The sequence below is a fragment of the Melanotaenia boesemani genome, chromosome 20 (genome assembly GCF_017639745.1).
Source record: "Melanotaenia boesemani isolate fMelBoe1 chromosome 20, fMelBoe1.pri, whole genome shotgun sequence".
NCBI lineage: Eukaryota > Metazoa > Chordata > Actinopteri > Atheriniformes > Melanotaeniidae > Melanotaenia > Melanotaenia boesemani.
In genome coordinates this window covers 15750747-15774922 of record NC_055701.1, presented here as the reverse complement: position 1 = coordinate 15774922, position 24176 = coordinate 15750747, and the positions used below count along the sequence as shown (strand labels likewise).

Here is a 24176-nt window from a genome sequence, read left to right as displayed (position 1 = left end):
AACTGGGTTAGAGATTGGCATGTGATGGATGCTGGACTTTCCAACTCCATCCATCTATTCATCTGTCTGCGTGGCTTGTCATGTCTCTCGGCGTCAGTTCTCGGAAATGGCAAGCTGACTGAATGTCGGCTTGGTCTGGCCAGCTGACAGATTCTGACTTGATTTAAAGAATTAGTTAACCTTTATAATGTCAAAGCTGGGGGGCTCTTGGTGTATTGCATGTTGATATATAATACTGCCTCAGTTTAGTTTAAAGCCGCAAGCTACAGAGTAGAAAACTGTAATTTAATTTATGCTTTGTTTTTACACTGTCTCATTTTGTTCTGTACCTGACTGACACATGTTTAGAGGCTGCACCATATTATATATTGTTGTATGATTCAATCAAATTATTTTTAACTGTGGTAGGCAGCATCAAAGTTCTTGTCACTGATTGTTTGTTTTGTGTCATATTTGTGAGAGATCTATTTGTTCTATGCAATATTTTGCATAATGTTATTTAAACTATTAGAAATATCAGTCTTTTATTGCCCCAGTCGATTTATTAAAGAAACAAAAGATGTTTTCGAAGATCCACTTTGCTGCAAAATATTAAAACAAATTCTATCATTACAGCACAAACCAAGTAATGGCATGCTTTTAAAGGAAACAAAAGTAATTGCTGCTTTTTCTGTCAATAACTAGGGGAGCTTTTAAACAATTCTGTTGCATTAACATAATAGCAGGAAAAAGAGCATGGGTCTCTTTCTTTTCGTTTTTTAAGTAATCAGTATTCAACAATTTTCAACAGAAATGCACTTGCACTAATGACAAAGGATCTTGCCAATGAGACTGCAGATAAAGAAAATAAGTATCATCTACAAAATTCAGACTTAGTAACAGGGGGCTCAGAACTGCAGGCTTTTTTTTCCGCATCTGTTTAAATTAATGCTGCTTATTTGGACACATTCCCTTTGGAGGCACATTTATAGAGACAAACACAATAGCAAAAGCAGGTCTGAATAGAAGGACTATCAGCTGAATGGTTGTTAAACATCTCTTCTTTCTTGTTAAGGTAAGTGGCTCACCCCTGGGATATTTGCGGGGAAATTATACTCACTGATCAGATTCTGTGGGGTGTGTTTAGGGAGCTGACTGCACCAGCCAGCCTCAAGTTGCCACTGAGCACCAGCCCCTTGCCTCAGTCTCCTAATTGTGAGTGACAGTCAATATTGTGGGAGATTGTCTTGCACGAGCCTGCGATAGGATTTGCATTGGATTTTGAAAATTGTCAAAGTGGACTGTGAGGCATTAGGAAGGAAGTGGATCTGACGCTGCCTATTAACATCAAAGGGAGGCGGGTGGTTGAATTTGAATAATCTCCTTACAGGAGTCTAAATATCTAAAAACAATGGGTTGAACTTTGTCTGGCTCTTTTCATGGGAAGTTGAGAGTTCAAGTAAAGTTAGGGGGAGGTCAGGCCACCCAGATTGGACCAAACAGTCTTTTTTTTCTTTCTGTTAGTTGAAACCTCAGTTTGATTTAGCTATTATCAAAAAATAGACACTGTAAAGCATCTTAAAATATTACTTTTAAGGTTTCTTTTCTAATATGACTGACAATAGAAAGTGGTATAATAATATGAAGCTAAATTCAGCATACCAATGACAAGCATGTCATTTGCACTGGAAAATCATTTTCCACCTGTCTGTTAAGAGAAGTGTGCTGATATATTTAAAACAAAGCAAAAATATGCAATAAACAGCAGAAATTAAAGTAAGTGCTTTAGTTTTATGGCTTGTTCTCACTGACAGTGTTTCACCACTGTAAAACAGCCAATGTGCAAAATTCAGAAACCCCCCCCTTCACCACCACCACAACAAATACCCCCCTCCCACCTCCTCAAACTTCCTCAGCACACATCTAGAGACTACATCTACCTCAATTACCACAGAAGAATAATTAGCTTAAAAACTGTGTGTGTGCATGCATCTGTGTTCAGGGAGGTATTCATGCAGCACGGACAGATTAATTAGAACATTTAACTTCATTTCTAATACAACAAAATTAATCCCATAAAATATGAGGGATCTCGGAGGAGGTGCCTGTCAGGATCTGACGCCTCTCCCCTGTTTGCCATAATCTATTAAAACCTTGCTTTTATCTTACCTCTCCCCTGTCATACTTTATGGATTTTTTCATAAACATGGCCCATACTTCATAAATGTCTCAATTTTCTAGTCTATTAACATTACTTCAAAAGCGCTTGATAAAAGAGGAGGGCATGCGTGAAATAATGCACCAATAATATGAAATGCTGGAGGCTAGAACAGTAGGGGCGGCTCTCCAGCATGCACACTCAGACAGAGCAAGGGATGTTATCAACTTTAATAAAAGAACAAATGATCACTTCCAACTAAGCAGGAGGGGAGATGAGGTAGTGAGGAAGGGGTGGGGCCAGGGGGAGAACAGTTGTCGAGTAATTGAGTCGATGAAAAATGAGCTCTTGAAGGCTCAGCAGTTTGAGTAGTTGTGAGATTGAAGGCAACTCAAAGCTGCTGTGTTTTTTAGCACATGTAGTTACTTGCTCTTTGTTGCAGTAAAGGATGTTAACACAGATTTGTTTTTCCTTTTCATTTCACAGAAGGCAAAAGCAGAATAGGCTTGTTGTTTCTCTTCCACAATGCTTGACTTGTGTGCAATGAGTTGAACCTTTTGTCTGGGGAGAGTTGAGAGAGCATTTGACTGACAGTCAAGCTTCGCCTCAGAGCCATTTCCCTGTGAGAATAGATTCAGCTCCTATCTCTGAGCATCACCTGAGTCCGTCTCTGTCGGCGCCTTCCCAGACACCAGGGTCAAGTGTTTTCACATGAATTTGGACACATGGGGAACACACTGATCAAACCAGTAAGACCTGACCGTAAAGGTGTTTCTGCTGTACACCCTGAGGCCAAGTCTCACAGGGATACATATGGACACACACACACACACACACACTCATACTTGTGTGCTCTTTGTGATAGGCTCTGACTAGGTGACAAGGTAAACTGGTTTGGTTGTTTTAAAAGAAGTCATGGCTGAGTCACTGTAACAATCACGTTTGATAGGAAAGGCCTTTAAATTATAGTTGCATGTGAATAAATAAAACAGGCAACTGAGTGTACACATATTACCTCAATGTATGCTGTGTATTTATACTCAAATATATGCTGATGGCTAATGTTAAAATAGTTTCTTGTGTACCAACAATATTAACTGTATGCAAGAAGGCAGAAACAACTGGAGAACCTCCTTCCTTAGTGCCACAGCTCAAAAAAATTTGTCTGTTTTGGCACATGGTCATCGCTTCATCTTGGGACGGTGCTTGAGTCACTAGACAGAATGGGAAGATAACCCTCTAAACGTGGACACATATATGCGAAAGGTCAAATCACACCACTTTTTTAATCCGATGAGGGGGCAGTTTTATGGGAAGTGGTAGACAGCAGCAAGGGTAATTGTGTTGCTTCCTACCCAATCCTCTCAGGCCACCGTCCTCCCTTTCTCCCCCGCTGTGACAGCGTGGAGGCTGACCTGCCATGGCGGTAGTCATTTTCAGAAGGCATAGCGTCATTTGCTACACTATCCTGTGCTGCTGCTGCAGCACCACGTGGGCACAGGCTGGTATCAGCTTGTACCAGGCGAGGACAGGGGAAGGACTGGATCTGTCAGAGTGCATCGGCTCTCAGGCAGTCGCATTCGCCTGCACTGTGCCTCTGCCTCGGCCCCTGCCACACTCCCACTCATTAATGGGCCCAGTCCTGACAACTGATCCTAATTGTCTTTGAACAGCTCTTCATGTATTATTGGTGCCTGACTGCCTTGGTTCATGTCAACAAGCCATGGGAAGTCGGGACAGGATAGCTGTAGCCATCGTCCCTCTTTTTCTTTCACGTTACATGCACACAGTGTACAAACATGTGCAGATACACATCATTTAAACATTGTGTGTGTGTGTGTGTGTGTGTGTGTGTGTGTGTGTGTGTGTGTGTGTGTGTGTGTGTGTGTGTGTGTGTGTGTGTGTGTGTGTGGATGCAGGGAGATTTACTGCTGCAGTGATCTTTGTGGGACTTGGGATTCCACAAGAAGCTGAGGTCTCCAGTGAATAGACCACCAATATAAATTACTCACCTTTGCAGATCTGAAAATAAATAAATGTCGGGCAAAAAATGTTATTTTGTTTGTTTTTATGTAGAGAAAAGCACAGAAGTGTTGATAATATTTAGGTTCTTGCAATAAATTTTAGTGTTTGAACGTAGTTACATATAATGAATGGTAGATAGCACTTCTAATTTTAAGAGAACCTCATCCTACGTTAGTGCGTAAGTGTGTATGAGAGCATGCTTATTTGCTTCTCAGTTTGTCATGGCTGATGAGCAGTGGAGGGGTGAATGGTTCAGAGAAATCAAGAAGGCATCTGAAAAGCGTCATGTAAAGATCCCACCACTGCAGACATCTGCCAAGACACTCGCACTATTACAATCACAATCACAAGCACTCAGTCAAAACACATCAATTATTTGTAGTAGTATGTGTGAATTATTACCCCATATCTAACTGTTTACTTCCCATTTCACCCCTCTGTTTGAATACAGAAAAAGGAGAGGCGGATGGCTTGGCTTTTTATTTGTGGAATGAAATAACTGAATACCAAATGCATAGATAAAAAGCATAGCGGCGTGTCCTGTCCACTCCCATCTCTGTTCGAGAGAGGAGAGATGTATGACCATTCCATTACTATGGTAACTAGCCACTATATTCAGAGCTATCCGGGTGTGTTTCTTCCCCCTACAGTGACGAGAGGGCATGGCTAACAGGGCCTGCGCAGACACGGTTAACACACAGACACAAAAACAGAAAGATAGGGAGGATCTGGAAGAGGTTTCTTGAAAAATCTACATGTGTGGCAAATATACAAAATAAAGCAGGGACCAACACTAGTGTAGCCTACTACTTGGTCAACAGTGTACTCTTTTAGATGAACAAAATGTCTTAACATTTTGTATCGTGTTTAGTCAGCGCAGTAAAGATGTAAAAATAGTGCAAACATGACTGATCATAGTGACAAACACCAGGCTTATAACTCAGAGACCAACCCCACGTGGAGGTTAGAAATAGCTAACAGTGCAGTAGCATCACCTGGCAGCACTTCTGTGCAGCACTTTGCTGCAGTTGGCGAATTTTAGAAAACTGCTGTTAAAGATGATTTCTGTAATAACTGCACCTGTGTTCCTGCGAATCCACAAGTTGCTCTTATTAAACAGTGACTGAAACTATTACTGTCTCCATGTGCAGCAGGGCAGTAGCATTTGCACCTTGTCTGACTTTATTAAATTATTTTTAAGCAGTACTATAGGTGACTAAGAAGACGCAAAATGTGTATGTTTCATTTAGTTTTGGCCTAGTTTCATATAGAACTGTATATTTTTTAAGTACAAGCTTTTATGCTGGGTCATTCAGCTTCCAAGCACCTTTGACATCAAAGCATGATGAATAATATACAACCTCCTCGCTTTGCTTCAGATTTGTCAGCATGTTGACTTGTAATATGTTTTTATTATTGATATTCTAGATTCATAATGTAAAGGATTGTCTGCCCTGCACGTATCGGTTGATGTACAGGTGTACAGGGTAAGAATTTATTTAATAAAATATAGACACAATATTCTTGTCAACATGGATTACATTAGATGTGAGACACTGACATAAATGTTAATGTTTGCCTTATTTTTCATCTTGGATTCAGCACATTTCATAGTTGATCAGTTTGCTATATTTCAAATATTATCTCAGAATTTTTTAGAGAGAAAATAAAGGAATAAATCCAAAATTTCTGATATTTTTGTGTGTTAAATTTTTATTTACACATGTCTGCTGTGCTGGAATTTCTATAGTATATGATCACAGATAAACACTTGTTTAAAAAAATATTATTCTATTTTGATCCAATTTTGCTGCTAAGTTTCTATCATCCATATTCTTTTTCTGTGTTGTAAATATTTTGAAGAAATAAAAATAAATAAATAATAAAAATACTCTTGAGGCTGTCTGGCCACCCTGTTTGTTTCTGAGAGGTGCGTGTACGTACACCATTACTGATGCCCGGTGAACCGTTTTAAATGTAGCCATACTGCCATCTGTTGAAAACATGAGGAATTACATTTGTTTTACGCGTGTACATTCTCTCTGCCATATTTGTCTTTTTTTATTATTTGTTCATTTATTTTTAATCTTTAAATACTAAACTGCATGTTCTGTTTATCACATACTATAGAGCACCAGCAAAGCAGAAGAATGCAGCTGTGTGTTTTTTCTTGTTCTCTGTGTCTTCTGAGGACACATATTACTTATATTATTAGACCAGTAGCTGATTTTGCTAATTAGGTATGGCCATTCACACTGTCTCATACAGAATAGGTGTTTCCCACTATGATCTGATCCTGTACATGCACGTACTGACTGTTTACAACTTAAATAGTCAAGGTAGTGCTTTTTTCTGTTGATCATTTTGTGTCTGACCACCTATATATATATATTTATATAGTTATATATATATATATATATATATATATATATATATACATATATATATATATATATATATATATATATATATACATATATATATATATAGGCAGAAGAGACAAGATGGTCACAGCCGGGAAGGGAGACAAAACAGGGGATGACTGTTGCAGTTTCAGCATCATTCAGTCAGACAACATGCCCCTCAGCTGAAACAGCGAGACCCTCCACGATTCTCTCGAATTAGGGAGATTAGCGGGAAAGCGCATAATGCAGGATGATGGAATTTGTCATAATTTGCATTGTCCTGGAAAGATTCGGCTTGATAGAGCGATGCATGGAGGGGCTTGTCATGTCCCACGGGCAGGTCATAGAGGAAGCTTGGCAGAAATGATTTTTGCGATATGTGCATCAGTCGTAAAAGCCTCACAACCAATTTGTCAAAAAATGTGAGGTCGGGACAGTTGAAGGCAGCAGGGCATTTTGCCTAACGCAATGAAAAAGCATGCCCCTCCATCACTCTTCATCCACTGCTCAACTCTGGTGTGGAACACTATGTCTTTTTTTAATTTTATTTTATTTTTGTTTTTGTTTGTTTTTTTTTTGTTTTATTTTATCATATTTCTTTATTTTAACATCATTACTGCAGCAGTCAATTTACCTAATAAAACACAAAAACATATGAGATTGTATGAAAATTGGTTGTGTTTCTTTTTATCAAGGAAAGAAAGATTTATTTCTTTGTCTGTACATGCGTGTTGACTTTTAGACATGTCTCTCTGTGCATTCAGCAGGCAGGCCCTTCTGACCTTGGTGATAGTATTGAGTGGCAGCTCCTGACCAGCATAAAGTTAACCGGAGCTGACGTGGCACTGTTAGTTCTCCTCACAGTTAAAAGTCTATGGAGTGGGCATGTCTGGGGCAGACATAAAAAGCAGAAAGAAAAATAGAAAATAAACTTAGAGAAATTGTGATATTGGGGAATGGCCACTGACCCAGGCCCCCCACAGACGGACCACATGTTGCCTCAAAAATGACTCATTTTAGTTTACTAATTTTGCCAAGTAATTACAAGTTTAAACAATACTTACAATTTGTTTTCTTTATAATGCACAGTTTTAGACCTGAGAGAACGCATTTGGAAATTTTCTGTACTTCCTTTTTCCCTATGTGGTTCATGCGGCTATTTATGTCGCCGTTTAAGTAACACTAATGTTGTATGACAGTTGAGCATACAGGGGTTAGGCTGGAGCACAAACGGGAAGAGAAAGAGAGATAGCGGGGAAAAAAAAGATGAGCAAATGAAAAAAAGGCAAATATCTGTCCCCCTATGAGGCCTTAAATGAGAAGACTAACAAAGTAAAAAGGTTCTGTAGGAGAGAGAAGGTTGTGGCTCTCCTGAAAGGTTTGCATTTGTAGAAATGATGTGTCAGAAGAAGGCAGGATTTCCTCAGGGCGCGGCACAACATGAGCCCATTTCTTATCATTTCCCATTCCCAGACGTGATCTGCTTTGAATTCACTAATGCTGAAAGAACCCCACAGACTTGAAGCCAGTTGAAGATGAAATCACAGCAACATCCCTGACAAACTGCCATCCACCACACAAGGATTAAGCAGTCCTTGCACATCAAATCCCAGCCAAAAAGCAGTAGCTATGTATGCACTTAAATACATACAACGAAACTTCAGTCTCACTTTTTGATCCCTACATTTTGAACTAGTTTGGGCTATTTGCCAACCCTGAAATATTGAAGAAAAGAAGAAAATTACTCATATGAAAATTTGCACATATTAAAAAAACCCAAACACACACACACATAAATATATATATATGTATATATATATATATATATATATATATATATATATATATATATATATATATATATATATATATATATATATATATAAAGATACCACGTGATAGACTTATTATATACTAAAAAAAATAAGAGCTATAACAGATTTTCAAATCATGTAGGAACTTTTAAATTAATCAGCATGTCACAAACATTTAGTATATTTAGAGCTTAATAACCCATCTTTTTAGCTAATATTGTGTTGTCATTACCCCTTTAGCTTGGTTACACGGCTCCTTGCTGAAGGGAAAGTTACACCATATTAATCTAACCTATTTTACACTTTTGCATTATCATTTTCCTGTTTAAATTATGTATGAGGTCTCAATGGAGAGAAATGTGACCATTAGCATATCTGATAGGAGCGGTGGAGCAGTTTTCCACCTCCCTCTGTCCTTGGAACCAGGCAGAAAAACCTGACTGTTCATCAATACCAGGTCATTTTATCCAACACAGCCTAGTTCATCTACACCATTCTGAAGCTTTGCTAATGATACTTGGAGACATCCTTAGCATGATGGGGACCCAGAGGGCTCCAACACCAATGTGAATGTAGTCTAGCAACGTCTGGTCCTCTCAGGAAGCCTCATGACAAAAACTGCAATTAGAAACACCTCAGACACACCACTCTGAAATGAGACACTGTAAAGGGTTGGAAGCAGACACGCCTGGGCACTTTATGATTACATTTACTTATGTTACTGTCTTCACCAAATGTCTGTGAAGTTGGTGACCTTTGGACATATCACTGGGTTCATTAGAAAAATCATGCTGTTTTAACCATGTGGTAATGGTAAAGAAAATGCAAGGCAGAAACATATCTGCATTAATAATATCAGAGAAATATAAAAACGTAATATTTTTAGCTCAGTTGTTCATCTACTGAAAGTTAGTTTGTCTTAGAAGCTGTTGTAAAGTGTTTTTTTTAAGTTTCCAAGTCAAATTTTTATAATTAGGGTAAATGTATAGTGTATAAAAATCAAGTATTGTGACATGACATAATTTACATATTTCAGAGGATGGAACTGTGTTTTCTGTGTGTGTTTAAACTGCACGCTTAGTCTAATTTCAAATAATGTTTGAATCAACTTTATTAATTATAGCAGCAACTATCAAATACTAAGAATATGAGAAACAGAAATCAACCAGCATGGACATGTTGCATTTCCTTGCTGTGCCCAGTGGAATAAAGCACATTATCTCTTTTCTCTGTGGGCCATTTAGACTGCTAAGGCTAACGTTTTAAAAATACTTACCTTGTTAAAGAAAGTTTAATCTCATATGCAACTGTTTGACCCTTATTAATATTAAAGGTTTCCATCTTTGGTCTATTAAAAATGCATGTGGCATTGTGGTTGTTGATCACGTTTAGAACGCCCATGCAAATTGGACTGTCTTCGCTGTCAAGGCCTTAGATGAATAATGTAGTTGTGTTGTATATTCAGGGACACACCATTGACAGTCAATTAACAAGTTTGATTGGTGTGTGAACTCATTCTTTTGAACTGTTAATTTTATGTAAATAGTATTCACTCTCCTCAGTCTTTCCCCCATCCAGGATCAACACAGAAACCACAGAATCCCAGATCCCCTGATTTCACCTCCCACTAAGAGTAACCAGAGTGGGATCCTTAATAATTGATCATCACACACCTGCTTGGTAGACGCTATGGGAGTCTGCCTTTAACAGTCAAGGGGGCCCTTGCTTGCACCTTTTGATATTCAAATTGACAAATGGTAGCTGGTCTTTATGAATTCAGGATGCAGCAAGCTCTTTTCACAGGGACAAGCTTGTTAAAAGATTGTGGCCACCCTTCCAGCCTGATGGAGGTCTTCTTTGTTGGAGTGGATATGATGGCATTTGATGGCTCATAAATGGAATGCCAATGACAATTTGTTGTTGATATGTGGGAATCTGGCTTTTATGTTCAGCACTTCCAGTAATGCAGGCTCCTGGGCAGATCGTGCTAGCAGGTAAATGATCCGGTGATTGATTCAAATGGTTGGAAGCAGCAAGGGCCTTATCTCCATCCTCTCTGCCCTCTCTCACTTGGGTTCCTCTTACTTGTCTTCCCTCCATCTCATGTCTCATCCACTGTCCCGGTAATTTTCAGTTGCAGAGATGGAAGCTGAAGCTTCATCAAAGCTGACAAGTGAACCCAGGAGCTGAGGATCATGGCAAACTCATTTGATTATGGAAATAGCAATGACAGTATTTGCCCTCTAGCCAAATACTTGTGTGGCTGACATCTTGTTCTGCTAGTATTCAATAAAATACAGATTTCATTTAAGAAATTGTAAATTTTCTATATATATATAATAAATGTTCCACCATTAAATGATGGAAGGAATGGCCTTCCACTATCTGTGAGGGCTTCTGTGTCACTGATCTGAAAAAAAGGAAAACATAAGATTTGTTTTAAGTTTGTTTTGTTCACATTGACCCTGCTAATCTCAGTTGAAATGCGAAACCCTTGGCTGCATTTTTACTAATCAGTAAAGGACCTTGTTCATGTATCAATTGATCCTCCCTGGAGCTCTTCATATGCACATGGGTCTCTGCAATTCTTAACATATAACAAGCTCCTATATGCATTGACCAGCAGTAAATGTCCAGCTCTAACGCTGTCCAAATCTTAAACACTGCTGAGCTGTTGGGTCTCTAAAGGCCTGACCTTCTGAATGCCATTCTTCATCCCTGCTCCTCTGTCTGCATTAAGCAGATGGATTTTTTTTCTGCTTTCATTATTCAAGGAGCTTATTTCTAACAAAGGTATTTAAAAGAGAAGTGAGCTTATTATCACTTTGTTAATTGCAGTTATGACTAGCACTGGTGCCACTATAATGTATTTGCAGGCATCTAACAGAATACCTGCTTGTTTTAAAAGTGTGAAATACGAGCTGTTGGCGATACAATGCTGGAAAATGGAATGAATGGAACTTGTTAATTAATGTACTGTCTATCAAACACAGGCTAATAATTGATGTTAATTTGATTATAGCACCTCTGTGACAACTATACTTTATTTTTTTTAATCAAGAGTTTCATAAATTGAAGTTTCTTAACTTTTTTTAATGTCTAATTTTATATTAAGTCTTCTAAGCTAGTTCATCTTTATTTGTCTGCTATGTTTCTTTATTATTTCTTTTCACTCATAGTTACTTTCATTTTTTCATTGGCAAATTTTCCAAGTGTCTGTTCCTTTTATTTGGCATCAGGGACAAATTCTTTAAAAAAAAAACAACTTCAGTCTGAGGTTGAAGTATTGAGCACAAGTTAGTCTACAGAACTAAACTTTTGTCTTTGTGATGTGAATAAATTTAAGTTTTGGCTTTGACAATGGCAACAATCTGTTGGCAGAACTGGTTTTCGACTGATTTGTGGCTTGGCTTAAGGGATAGCAGATGTTTAAATCACTACTTTTGACAGAAAATTTTTAAAGATTGTTGAATATATTTTCTGGATATTCTGATCAAACATTTGTAGTTTCTGATTGGTATAATTGATAGTTTTAATCTCCTGACCTTTTTGAAACCACCATGATTTTGCCTGTTAGCATGCTGATATTGCCATTTAATTGGAGCACAGCCATACAAATGTAAATTCTTACAGCACCCTTGTCTTTACTATATTAACACTAACTGCACCATGTCTTTTTTGCTCTCCTCTCCAGGTTGATGAGCTGCTGTTCTGTGCTGGTCAAATTGCTTTGGTCCCCTGCACCTTGCAGTTGGTTAAGGCTGGCACCTATACACAGGCCCGACTGTCCTTTAGCCACATGAAGAAGGTTCTGGAGGCTGCGATTAGCAGCTTGACCCTTGCTCATGTCGTCCAGGCCCACTGTTACACTACGAGGCACAAGGATATTGGGGTTATCAGAGCAGTTTGGGATTGCGTGCTGAAGGCCACAGAGGAAGAAAAGGTTAGCCACCACAGAGTTTGATTTTTGTTTATGAAATGTATCACAGTGTTAAAGAAGAAGATTAATTTATGTCAGTTTTATTATAGATGTAGAAGAAATATTGATCATATTTGTTCAATGTAGGATGAGCACATATTTAATGGATGACAGGACAGAGGGATCCCTGCATCAATGAACAATTAAAGAGGGAAAATTTAACATGGAATGCAAGTTTTTCAGAGGCCTTTCAGAATTTTGTTTTCTAGTGGTGAAATAAGGGAATGTTTCGCAACCCTCTTTGCCCCACTGAGACCCGAGCCGCTGCTACTGATATTTACCAGTGAGTGCACTCATGAAAAGTTGATGATGTGGGAAACGCTGGTGTCTTTGATAATGTGGAGCTTGGCACAGAAGCAGATGTCTTCCTCAGAGCCTCCCTAATCCTTTGCCCCCACACACCATTTTGGAGCGGGGTTCAACTCTCAGAGCAGCTTATCCCCCCCTCCTCACTCCTCTTCCCTGCCACCGCCCTCCAACCTTCCTTCCATTCTGCCGCCATGGCTTACAACCCTGCTCCGTACATCTAATAAGGGCTCCAGTCTCCCTTGGCAGCCCTTCTCCTCCCACAGTAATCTGTCTAACCATGGGAATAGGGCCTCAGGGAGAGAGTTAGGAGCCCACCTCCAACATGTGGCTTGGTGTAAGTGGTGAACAGCGTTACAGACTGGGGGAGAGACTGTCAACTTTATGTCAGTTCACAGCACAGTATAAAGTAGAACTATATGTAAAATTCTAATTATATTTAAAGCCAGTAATCATATTCATACAGCTTTAACATGTTTGATAAGATATTTTGAATCCCAAAACATATACAAGACCTTTATCACTGAAGAGCTGGTGTCTCTGCGTTAATTTATTTGACAAATTTTGCCTCATTGCAACTCACATTGAAATAGAAATCTTAAAAGCCTTTGCAGTACAGTGCCAGTTTAGCATTGAGACTTAGTCAGTTAGATAAGGAGATTAACTAAGGTCAAAGCTTTGGGAGGTGGCAGGACTAGGTTCATAGATGAGGTCAGTAAAGATGGACCACACTGTCTGTCTGTCGTGCTTCTTTGCAGCCTGTTATAACTAGGATTGCTACCAGGAGACAGCCCTCTCAAGTGATTCACAGGTTAAGCAGCAGTAATTGACAGCTCAGGTTCTTACTTGTAAACAGGTTTTTAGAACAGAACTGGTTTAGGTGCTGGGTCACTAATCCCACCACACACCCTGTCTTTGCTTTATGATAGATCATATTCCCAACTTGGCCTCACACTTTGCCCTCTTTTCCAATTTAAGTGCAGATTTGTAAAGCACTGCAGAGGAAACGCAGAGAGAGCAGCTTTGAAGGGAGTGTTCATTTATAACAATAAGAAAAACATTTGTACCAGATTTTGGGATTATAAAAAGCACTCTAATAGGTATTTTTAACTCAGGTCAAACCCTAGTTTCACACTCATCTCAGCCAACATCAATGATGAAAGGCCTCATTTGCATGTATTATCACAAGGTCAAATCTTTTTTTGTTTTTGTATTGATACAAAAATTGAAATATAAAATTTAACTGAGTAAATATAATCTTGAAAATAGTTCACAACAATGATAAGTTGTTTATGGAAAAAACATAAAAAACAAAGTCGGGCAAAACTACATAAATACACCAACAATAATTCATTTGATTTAAAAAAGAAACTGATTGCATAATCATGCATCTGTGTCTCAATTATGAATATCAAATGAAACCAGGTGTAAAATGCTGGATTACATCATACATGTATAGATTCAAAGAGAGACGGGGAACGCTGTGCCAATATCAGCCTTGTGAAGTGGGAATCTATGATAGAAATGCCCAGTGTGTCTGTGAAGCCACATGGCCCCATTTTTGTTGTGTGTTGATAATTTCTTTAATCAGGTGGATGAAGAAGCTTGCAGGGTTAATTGGGAGCATTCTGGAGTTGCTACATGTGTGAAATTATATTTACGCTGCATTAAACCACAAAGAGCTTATTTGTCTGTGTGCATGCAAGTGTGTGCTAAAAGGTTTGATAAACAGGGAGGTGTTGATGTGGTGAGTCATTAATTGTTAAACAGACATCTCCTTGTGTAGCAGCACATTGAGAATAAATTCAGTTTAAATTGTATATTATTTTTATTTACTCAAAAGGATTTATTTAAACATGCATAATTTGTCATTTAACAAAAATAGGGGAAAACTACTTTTAAAAAATGGTTTTGTTTATTTGATATAAATGAATTTGCAGGGTAGTTTCTTCAACAAGTCAAACAGCAAAGCTACATACTTAGAACTTTTTAAGTAGCCACTGCTGTCATTTTAAAATGGCCTCATAATTATAAACTTTTCTTCACCCCAGTGACACAGCCCTGCATGTTTCCTTTACATAAACAATCTGGCTAGCCTTAGAGTGGAATCTTTAGAGAAAAGAATAAATAAAGGAGTGAATAGGATGGGATATTATATCAGACTGACAGCACGACAGTAAGTGCTGAGGCATAAGAACCACATGCTGAAGGCATCCTGCTGGGCAGGAAATGTAGGGGAACTGGCTAAGCGGTGCAGCCCCATCAGCTCCCTGCTGTTCTCCGCCTTTACACCACTTCCTTATTATCGTGTTTACCGTTCAGCTTTCACGCCTCTCGGCCCTTCAACCTACCACACGCTCCAGGCACATGGACACAAGTTAGAAGGAGGAAAGTGGGGAGAGGGAAAACAAACATAAGGGAAAGCAGGTCACACCCCATCAGTGTAGAGAGCTGAGCACAGCAGATTCAGACTATATGCTTTTACCTGCTGCCTACAGAGTGAGAAAGCACAGAGGGAATGGCTGCATGCCCTGCAACTGAAGTGGCATGAAGTAATGAGATGGACTGCAGTAAGTGGCTGGTGAGGAGTGGAACAGAGACCTGTAAACACACACACTCACTCTGCCACCTGCCAGGCCTCCCAACTTGCCACTCCAGCACTCTGCTCCACCATATATCAAACTTTGTGTTTTATCGGATTAATTTAATTAATGACGTCTGATCATGAAGGAATGAAAGCATTCACCCCTCCGCTTGTGAGAGAGCACAGAGTAATAAAACCGTGACCACAGATTTATCTGCGCATAGAAAAAACAAGCAATTTCCCCACTTCTGTACATTTGAAGTCACAGAACTGCTGTATAAAATTCCCACCTAATCCAGAATTGTGGTAGATACATAAAAAAGGAACCAAATGTAAACTGATGTAACCTCATCCGACAGCTCTTATGAAAAGTCTGTAACTGTGCCATGGTAATAAAATCCTGCCAGAGGCTGGAGCACAGTGCTGAAGTCCTCAGATCTCCTTGCTGACTGTTGGTTGGGTAAAGTACCTCGGCACCAAAGGCCTGCAGGGTGGCCTTTAAGCCTGGCTGAGCAAGAACTCCCTGTCCTGTCACTCCTCTTCCCACTTTGCACACTGTGTTCCATGTTGAATCACTATTGACAAGCACAGAAGCAATTCCCTCTAGGAGAATACCTAGCCTGTGCCAGAAGTGCTAATATAACATTTATCAAAGCATTGGGCACGTATATGTGCTGTCATCTTGTCTGACGTGTGGACAGGTCTATGCTGACAAGGCTATTGTCTGCTTCTTTATCATTGTTGATCACTGCAAACAAGCTACCTTCAAAATCAAAACAGTACAGAAGTCTTAACCCCCTAACTTTACTCATTAAGGACACCTACATTTTTTTCCCCTCTCCCCTTAGAGATGAGAGGTTTAGCTGTTGATACGCAATGATGAGTTCGTTTAAGTTTAATCTAAAGCTAAGTGGTGATTTAGTGAGTGGCAGTTTGGGTCATGACTAGTCTTTTTCTCTCTTTTTTTGTTTTATTTTTAAGAAACAAAGAGGTCGACATCCACTCTTTTTGATTTCTTTCTTTTTTTTTTCTGTGAGTGAATGCTGAAATAAAATGCAAGTAACCTGTTATTATTCTGCACTTACGAAGAGGGGTGTAAGTGGATGAAAATTGATCCAGAAAATTGAAAAGGGGGTTAAGTGTTTTTGCCCTATCGACTCTGACTGAAATGACGGTTACATAAAACACTCATTTCTCTCCTATTAGCAGATGAAGCCATGGCCAAGTATTATAAGAGGGCCACATTGTAGCACTGCTCCAAGACATTTTGTTACCACTAATGGTCCTCAGTCCAAAGGAGTGAGAAGAAAAAAAGAATATTTTTGCATCTGTAGATAAAATTGAGGCGCTGAATGTGCAGTGAAACTGCAGTAATATGTTGAAAACGATCTTGTCAAAAAAGGTGAGAAATCATCTTAGATAGAACCTGTCAAGTTGAAAAATTCAGGTCAAAGTAAATTTATTTGTGTGTTTATAAATGGTAGTTGCAAACACTGTGCGTTCTTTCTGAATTGTTTGTACACTGTCATTACCAAGGGTCACTTCACAGTCTCACATTAATTGATAGCCTGTCAGCCTGTCAAGTAAAAAGCCTTTCTGACTGCTGTGTTGTGGTCTTTTGTTTTTGATGGGCTTTACAATGATGTTGATGGGTTTTTGAATGTTTGTGTCCACAGCATGCTTCTCAGCAGGAGGGCTATACATCTGATTGTTTATAGTGTGTAGTAGGACAGCGTATATAATTTTCCTGTGTGATTAATTTGAACACCATCTGTCTGCATTGCAGGACTTCATGTGGGAATCTGAGATCAAACCTGTGCCTTTATTGATCGTAGTGGTTCCTGCCTTGCCTAAGGATGCAGCTGTTGAGCTCCATGTAACTGCAATCAAGGATGAGCCTGCCAGAAGAACTTCCTGTCACATGACCACAAAGGTGGCGTGTGGATCCTTAGTGTGCCACCATGTGTTGTCTGCTGATGGTCATAGTGGTTCACTTTCGCTTTCCCTGGATGCATCTAGTGATGACCTGGAGGTCGCTGATGTGAAGTGTGTAACAGAAGAAGTTGTTGCCTCATTCTTGAAAGCAATAAAAATGACGGATGCTGAGCTGGTACCATTGTGTGCCAGGGTCTTCTACAAATGCAACCACTCAGTGGCACAGCAGATAGTTCAAGGTATGTTATACAAAACACTTCAGCCGATCAGCCATAACATACGTGATCAGATTTGGATCATTGTGTTTAAACACTAGACTCTTTCATGTCTCTTGAGCTGTTTTTCTGGAGGTAGGCAATTCTGTTCAAGGAAACCGTTGTCATGGGATGTTTGCTTACTTGCTATATTTAAGTGGGTGGGGTTTTGCGAAATAACATCTGCATAGATACCAGGACCCAATGCTTGCTGATACAATTTGATTATATAAATATTTATCACATAAAATATCTGTGGTCTGAATGCTGTGCTGAATGCTTACTGGTGTGTCAACACTGTTTTTTTTTTACTTATTAATAAGATGTCATTCTCTTAAATGCAACAGATTTGAGTCAAACTACTCCTGCAACTTCAACACCTCAACACCGTATAAATGAAAACAGCATGACAACCTGTCTCACTCTACACTCTCTGTTTAAAGAAAGTTTGAGCTAACATTGGTTAAGTCAACATAAAGTATTAAATGAAACAGTCCCTCAAGAGGATCCTCTCTTCTTCCTGTGTTTAATTATTGTGAGTCATTTGTTGTGTCTGCAGTGTGTACAGTATCCCAAGCAGCCGGCACTCTTTTGTCATCATTACACTTTTATACGCCACCGTCTCCTGCTCCCTGAATTCTCGGTTCTTGTCAAGGCAGACGTGGAATGATATTTGTTTTATCCTGAGAGATGTTCTCTCTGAGAGAAAAGGGCAACTAGCACATCGATCAGAGGCTCAGTTGTCAAATCATTGCCGAAGCAGTCAATTAATATTTCTCCATCTTTGCAGAGGCAGCCGTCTTTTGACGTAACTTATTTATACAATGTGGAATTATGGTTGCCAATAATGACTGGGGAAAGGTCGGTGTGTTTTGATATCCATAGCAGAGGAACAGTGCTATTTGTGTTGGTACTTAATTAGAATATTGTGTGATGATATGAGATGCTTGTTAGTTGTTTATTCTGTCATTCTCAACAAGGTAAAGCATTTCAAAATGGAAGCGTTTACATGTGTTAGCTAGTTTTAAAATGCCTCATATATATTTTTTTAATTGTATGTGGTACTTTGTCTTTGGTTTACCAGTACAAAATCAACTACCATATTTTCCCCTTTGATATGTATGTTTCTTTGATTATGGACTGCACCAAATCTTTCCCTATAACCATTTACTGAGTCATCGTTGAAATCTGTTACCTTGCAATGCATGCACAGCCCAGCCCTGCAAGCTTACCTATGGGCAGTTTTATGGGTCACAGCCAATGCTCATTGGGTGATGAATCCAAAAAGTCAAAGGAGAAAAACTAACACCTCTGGCGCTAGCAGTCACAGCCTCGCCACTGCTGCTGTCAGCACACAGACAGACAACACTGGAGCAAAATGTGACTGCACACCCCCTCCTTCATTTGCTTGCTTTAGGATTCACAGTTGATAGACATGACATATGGTTCGAATGAAACCTTTAAACATCTTGTCTAAACTTGTTACTTGCGATAGAAGGGATCTCTTTAAGATAGACCAACACACCTCAAAAAAAATGTAAGTTTTGGGGACAGGCCTAAATACTGCCTCATCATTAATGTGAGAGCACAATCCATTGAGTAAAAGAAAATAAATAAATATATAATTATAATGACAATTTAAATGGACAAAGTTAAATTTCTCATTTAATATATTAAAATGTTGACCGTCTTAAATGTTAACATTTTAAATGAAATTGGGAGTTAAAAAAGTAATAAAATAAATAAAAAATAAAAAGAATTGGTAACATGAAAACTTGACAGAATTGTTAGTTTGCATTGTTACCTCTCTATGTTCCATTATATTGATTGCCCTAATGTTCATCAACATCTCAATATAAATAGATATGTCTGCATTTGTTGCAACATGTCTTTATTAGTTAACAGTTAGCCTAAATAAAATACATAAAGCTGAGGGGAATTGCAAAGATATGTAGTGTTTTTATGCAGCTTCCAGGTCACAAACCACTTCTTGCATATAAAAGAAATGTGACTGATGATTCATTTGTTAAATCTTGTTCATACCTGCTATTAAACTTAACTGTTGTGTTTTTTCCTGTGGCTTCACAGCACATACTCACTGCTGTAGCATATTCTCCTTAGACTAAAATTTTAAGAGCCAACACTTACTAATTACTATCTCGTTTACTGGGTTATTTGACCAGTTTGGAAGTTAGTGTAGCACAATTAAACACCAGTAGCTCTGGGCCTTCATCTTTCCTCAAAATTCGCCTAAATCCAATAGAACTTTTTTGTCTGTTTGTCATTTGTCAGAACAAAAGCTACTTGGTGATCGTGATGGATTCATTAGTCTTAATAGTGTGAATGTGATGGCTTTTTGAATCCTACAGTCTCTGCCCCCTTAGCATCATAGTTAAGCTTCCTGTGTTGCCCAAAGGGCACCTGAAGGACCATTGAAGAGAGCCTACATAGAGAAGTCTACATAAGATTTTGATTTTATTTTACTAAAACATTTAGAGATATTGCAAGAATGCAAACTGCCTTTGCTCACGTTTTATTAAAAAAGACAGAAAAACTAAAATTACATGGTCATTTATGTCACCTTCACCCCCCTTGTTGTCTCTCTTTCATACTTAAACAGATGTCTGTGTGTTCAGGCACCAAAAGAGACTCAAAGAGAGAGTGCAATTATTTCCCATCCGGTGGTACAAAGATTAAAACGTTCTGACATAAAACAGGCTTAGTGCACAAGGTATGATGAAGGGTGTGTTTCTTCTCTTAATAAAACTATCCCCTGTCTGTGATCTCCATAGCACATTCAGTTGTCAGAGGATCCTGCTTCCCGTGGTGCTCTGATAACACATATTTAGTCTTTTAATGCTTTCCAAAAAGGCCTGTGTTCAGTGGGGACATTTTAAGCTGTAGTGCATATTAGCTAATTATGGTGCGGGGGCTCTTTGTATGGATGTTTGGCATGCTGCGTGTGCTTCAAACGAAAGCGAATGAGGCTTATTAAATTGTGCCGAACAGCTCTTGTAACCTCTATGTCCTGATTTCACTTTCTGTAAGTTCACACGAATGTCACACTGTAGAAGTACAGTTATGGTAGACATTACTAAAAGAACACTAATTTGTTTGTCTACCGTGATCCAGATAACCACTGAGGAATTACAGTTTGATGTGCATCATATGAGACAGATGTCACTGTCAATGTAACTCGATTGACATTTCTAATGGTGATGGTACAACTGTGACGCAGCAGGTTCTCCAGGATGTGTAGCTTTATTTTGACCATGTCAGATTAGTGACCACACCCAAGTCCCTCTCAATGTACTGTTAGAACAGAAGAAATTAGACTGGACAGTCAACCATGAGACACTTGTGACCAATTAGTGTCTAGAGCTCAAGAGGGAAGGGGCAACATCCCAGCTGGCTGCTGCTAAATAGACAGGCTGTCATCAGACATGGCTCTGAGATGGTCACTGAATTCTCAGTAGTCCATATAGTCTGGCCACACACTGACACGCACACATATACAAACATATGTCTCATCTGGCAGTCCCAACACAGCTTCCTAACATCCCAACTCAACAGGAGCAGAAGATCCATTTAACTGGATACCCCCAACAAGCTCCTTGATCGTTTCTTAGTATATGTGTTTATATGTGTGTGTGTGTTTTGTACAAATTTGACAGGGGTGGTCTAGCGTTTAGTCCTCGCTAACCATATGTCCACACGGCAGGGAGGTGAACGGGCTGGGGATAAGAGGTTGCAATCTGCCAACTGTTTAAGAATGCCAATAATTTGTAAATGCGTCTTTGGTCTCTGGTTGGAGGGTTAAGTGTAGCCCCAGTGCTGGGACAACCCCAGTGGGACAGCTATGTGATTTAATAATGTCCAGTGACAGCTTAGACTAACACTCCCCCCACCCACCTCTTTGTCTTGCAGGACTTGAAGAAAGTTTGGAAAAATCTTTAGCAGAGTCAAGTCCCTCTGTGGCCTTGGTTCCTGTCCTGGATTTGACAGACTCCAAGATCCTCCACCTGTCCTGCTGGCTCAGTTCATAGAAACACATCCAGACTCAACCACCAGATTCCAGCAATCCACAGCATTGGAATTCAAACATGTTCTAGACACAACACCTCTAACGGCCCAGCACCTAATAACTTAATATGAAAAGCTACCCATTAATGTTGACTAAGTTTACTACGCTGATTGCTGAATTAAAAATCAACATGATCAACTTGATAGACATGCAAATTTGTGGATTTCTTGTTTATTTTATTCAACTTCAGACCCCAGAATTTAAACAAGCAACTGACTTGATCCTCCAAGTGTTGAAGACAGCAGCAGCTGTCACTCTACCTCAACAAGTCTAATTGAACTTCTGAAACCTGAAGCTACATATCAGAGGACTGAAAATCATAGTCTACAAAGGGAGTCACCAGCAGTGTCTTTTTCCATGAGATGATACTGTATCCACTGATATCTCACCGGTGGAATTTCTCTTAGCTCGCAAACTAACACCCCTCGTAAAGGTCTTGCACCACCTCTGACACCATCTGTTCAGTTGTAAACCTTCAGATTTACTGTGTGACTGGTTTAGGAGTGTGTAATGTGTTTGGATGAGCTGAGTGTGTTTCTTTCTCATGCTCCATGGGGCTGAAGGTGTGTTATTATTCTGTAATAGGCAGTCAGCACCAAGCACCTGAAAAGATTAAGCTTCTTTATGTTTTCTATTGATTCTAAAGCAACTTGGTTAATAGAAGAAGGACACTACCACACAAGGCTGTAGGGTGTGTGTGTGTGTCAGTGGACACAGCGTGATGATGTTGGAAGAAAATAACACTATTAACCATTGCTCCTGGAACATTTCTTTTCTCAAAGATCATGAACCGTATTGATAATCTGAGTTGGGATGCATTTTCACTCAGGCTATTCTCTTCATGTGGAGTTAGCTATTGATCTTCAACCACCACAGTCTTGTTTTGATTGTTGTTATCAAAAAGTGAACAATAGAAGCAGCCAGTAGAGCCTGAAGATTTTTTGATTGAGGGTTGAAAAATACAAACAAGCAATTATTTATGAGAGCGAGGTTACCAATTCCCCATAAATATAGTGTGTGTGTGTGTGTTAATATTCTCCATTAAGTTTTAAAGGGCCTGACCAGAGGGAGATTCAGAATTTTGATTGATGCCAATTTCAAATCAGTACTATTATTTGCTTATTTTTGATGAAGTGTCTTTGTTAAGTCAGCTAACTACACACACACAAATCACTTACACAAATGTCTGCCAATATTTGAATGTTTTTAATAAATTAATCTGTGTTACAACCACAGATATGCCAGTAAATATAAACACAGATTTAGTGTTTATTTAGTCAGTATTTTAAAAAAATGTTTTTTTTTTGTTTGTTTTTTTTAGAAATGGTTTGCTTTAAATAAATAATTATTAACAAACATTTTTTAAATCAATGTAGGACTTTGATGGCAACAATAATGCAATATATTACACATGTAGTAAAACTCAGTCAGCATTTCACTATACACAGAGGAGCATGGCCACTAGAATTTAATACAAGGCAACCACTTGTCTATCATAAACTCAGTGTTTTAATCTTTCAGAAAGGTTTTCATACAAATGCTGGCAAAGCCACAAGTATATCTTCACAACTTCACCATAACCAATGTGATGGACTATGGAAGACATGTTTCTTTGTGTCCTCACCACTGTACTGACTTACAAAATGAATAAAGACAGGGTGACATTTATTTTTCTTATGTGTTTTGTCAAATGTACATTTTCAACCAAGCTGACCTGCAACCACTCCACTCACTGAAACAGGCTGTTGTAGCTAATATTGTCCTTTGTGCACAATGTACCAGCCTGCGGCCCTTGTCATTGTGGCCTTGCACATGGACTTTAACAGTGTGTTTTTTCCTCCAGGCAAAATTTGTTGATGTGTGTGACTCTTTCCCCATAGCAGAAGGGGAGCCAAGCTGAGGAGCGGCCTCGCTGCATGAGACGCCTCCTTGCATTGTGGTCCGCTTGCCTCACTAACTGTGGTTTTGTCTTGTTTTCATGTTGGAATTCTATTTGTTTCGTAATGCATTGTTTTCTTCCCACAACAGATTGTGAAAGCATGCATTTATGTCTCAGCGCCCACTGAATGAAACTTTATTTGTTAAACAGGCAACACAACACATGCTGTTTATTGGTGTATGCTCCCCTCTTGTGGATGTTTGAAGCACTGCAGTTTAAATCAGGACATTTCTGCTCTTGTCCAGCATTTCTCGTCACATCCTATATATTCTATACATAATTAATTTTCTGGCTCAGTCACGCTTAAATATTTTAACTTTCTAAAACAGAAAAAGTACTGGCATAACTTGAAACATTAACAACCACCTCACTCTACATCTAATAGTGCTCATCAATCATAATAGTGAGTCAGTTTGAACAAAAACAAACATGCCGTTTCTGGCATTGGATCATCTCAAGGGGATCCATCTGTTAAATATACCTGTTGAAGTAGCAATGTGAATTCACCTGTTAATCTCTTTTCCATCAGTTTCCAAAGCCCAGAGTGTTTTTGACTCGTGTTGCCTGGCCCAAGATATTCAGTTTACAGTGATTAAAAAAAATAAATAAATAGAAGTGAAAATTGCAGGGCTATGTGAAAAAAAAGAATTCAGCAGATGACCAGCTGGCAGTTCTGCACAGTTTATCCTTCTCAAAGAAAAAGGAAATACATCC

General features: G+C 39.0%; 1 protein-coding gene across 3 annotated transcripts in view; it reads left to right on the top strand.

The window, feature by feature from the left end:
* Positions 1-23191, top strand: part of dph6 (diphthamine biosynthesis 6) — a 57496-nt gene extending 34305 nt beyond the window's left edge. For all 3 annotated transcript variants that reach the window (XM_041972061.1, XM_041972060.1, XM_041972062.1), the window contains 3 exons: positions 12076-12324; positions 17037-17424; positions 21367-23191. In XM_041972061.1, coding sequence (XP_041827995.1) covers positions 12076-12324; positions 17037-17424; positions 21367-21485 — 756 coding nt within the window. In that variant the 3' untranslated portion in view covers positions 21486-23191. The remainder of the gene's footprint in view (positions 1-12075; positions 12325-17036; positions 17425-21366) is intronic.
* The last annotated feature ends 985 nt before the right edge of the window (positions 23192-24176 follow it).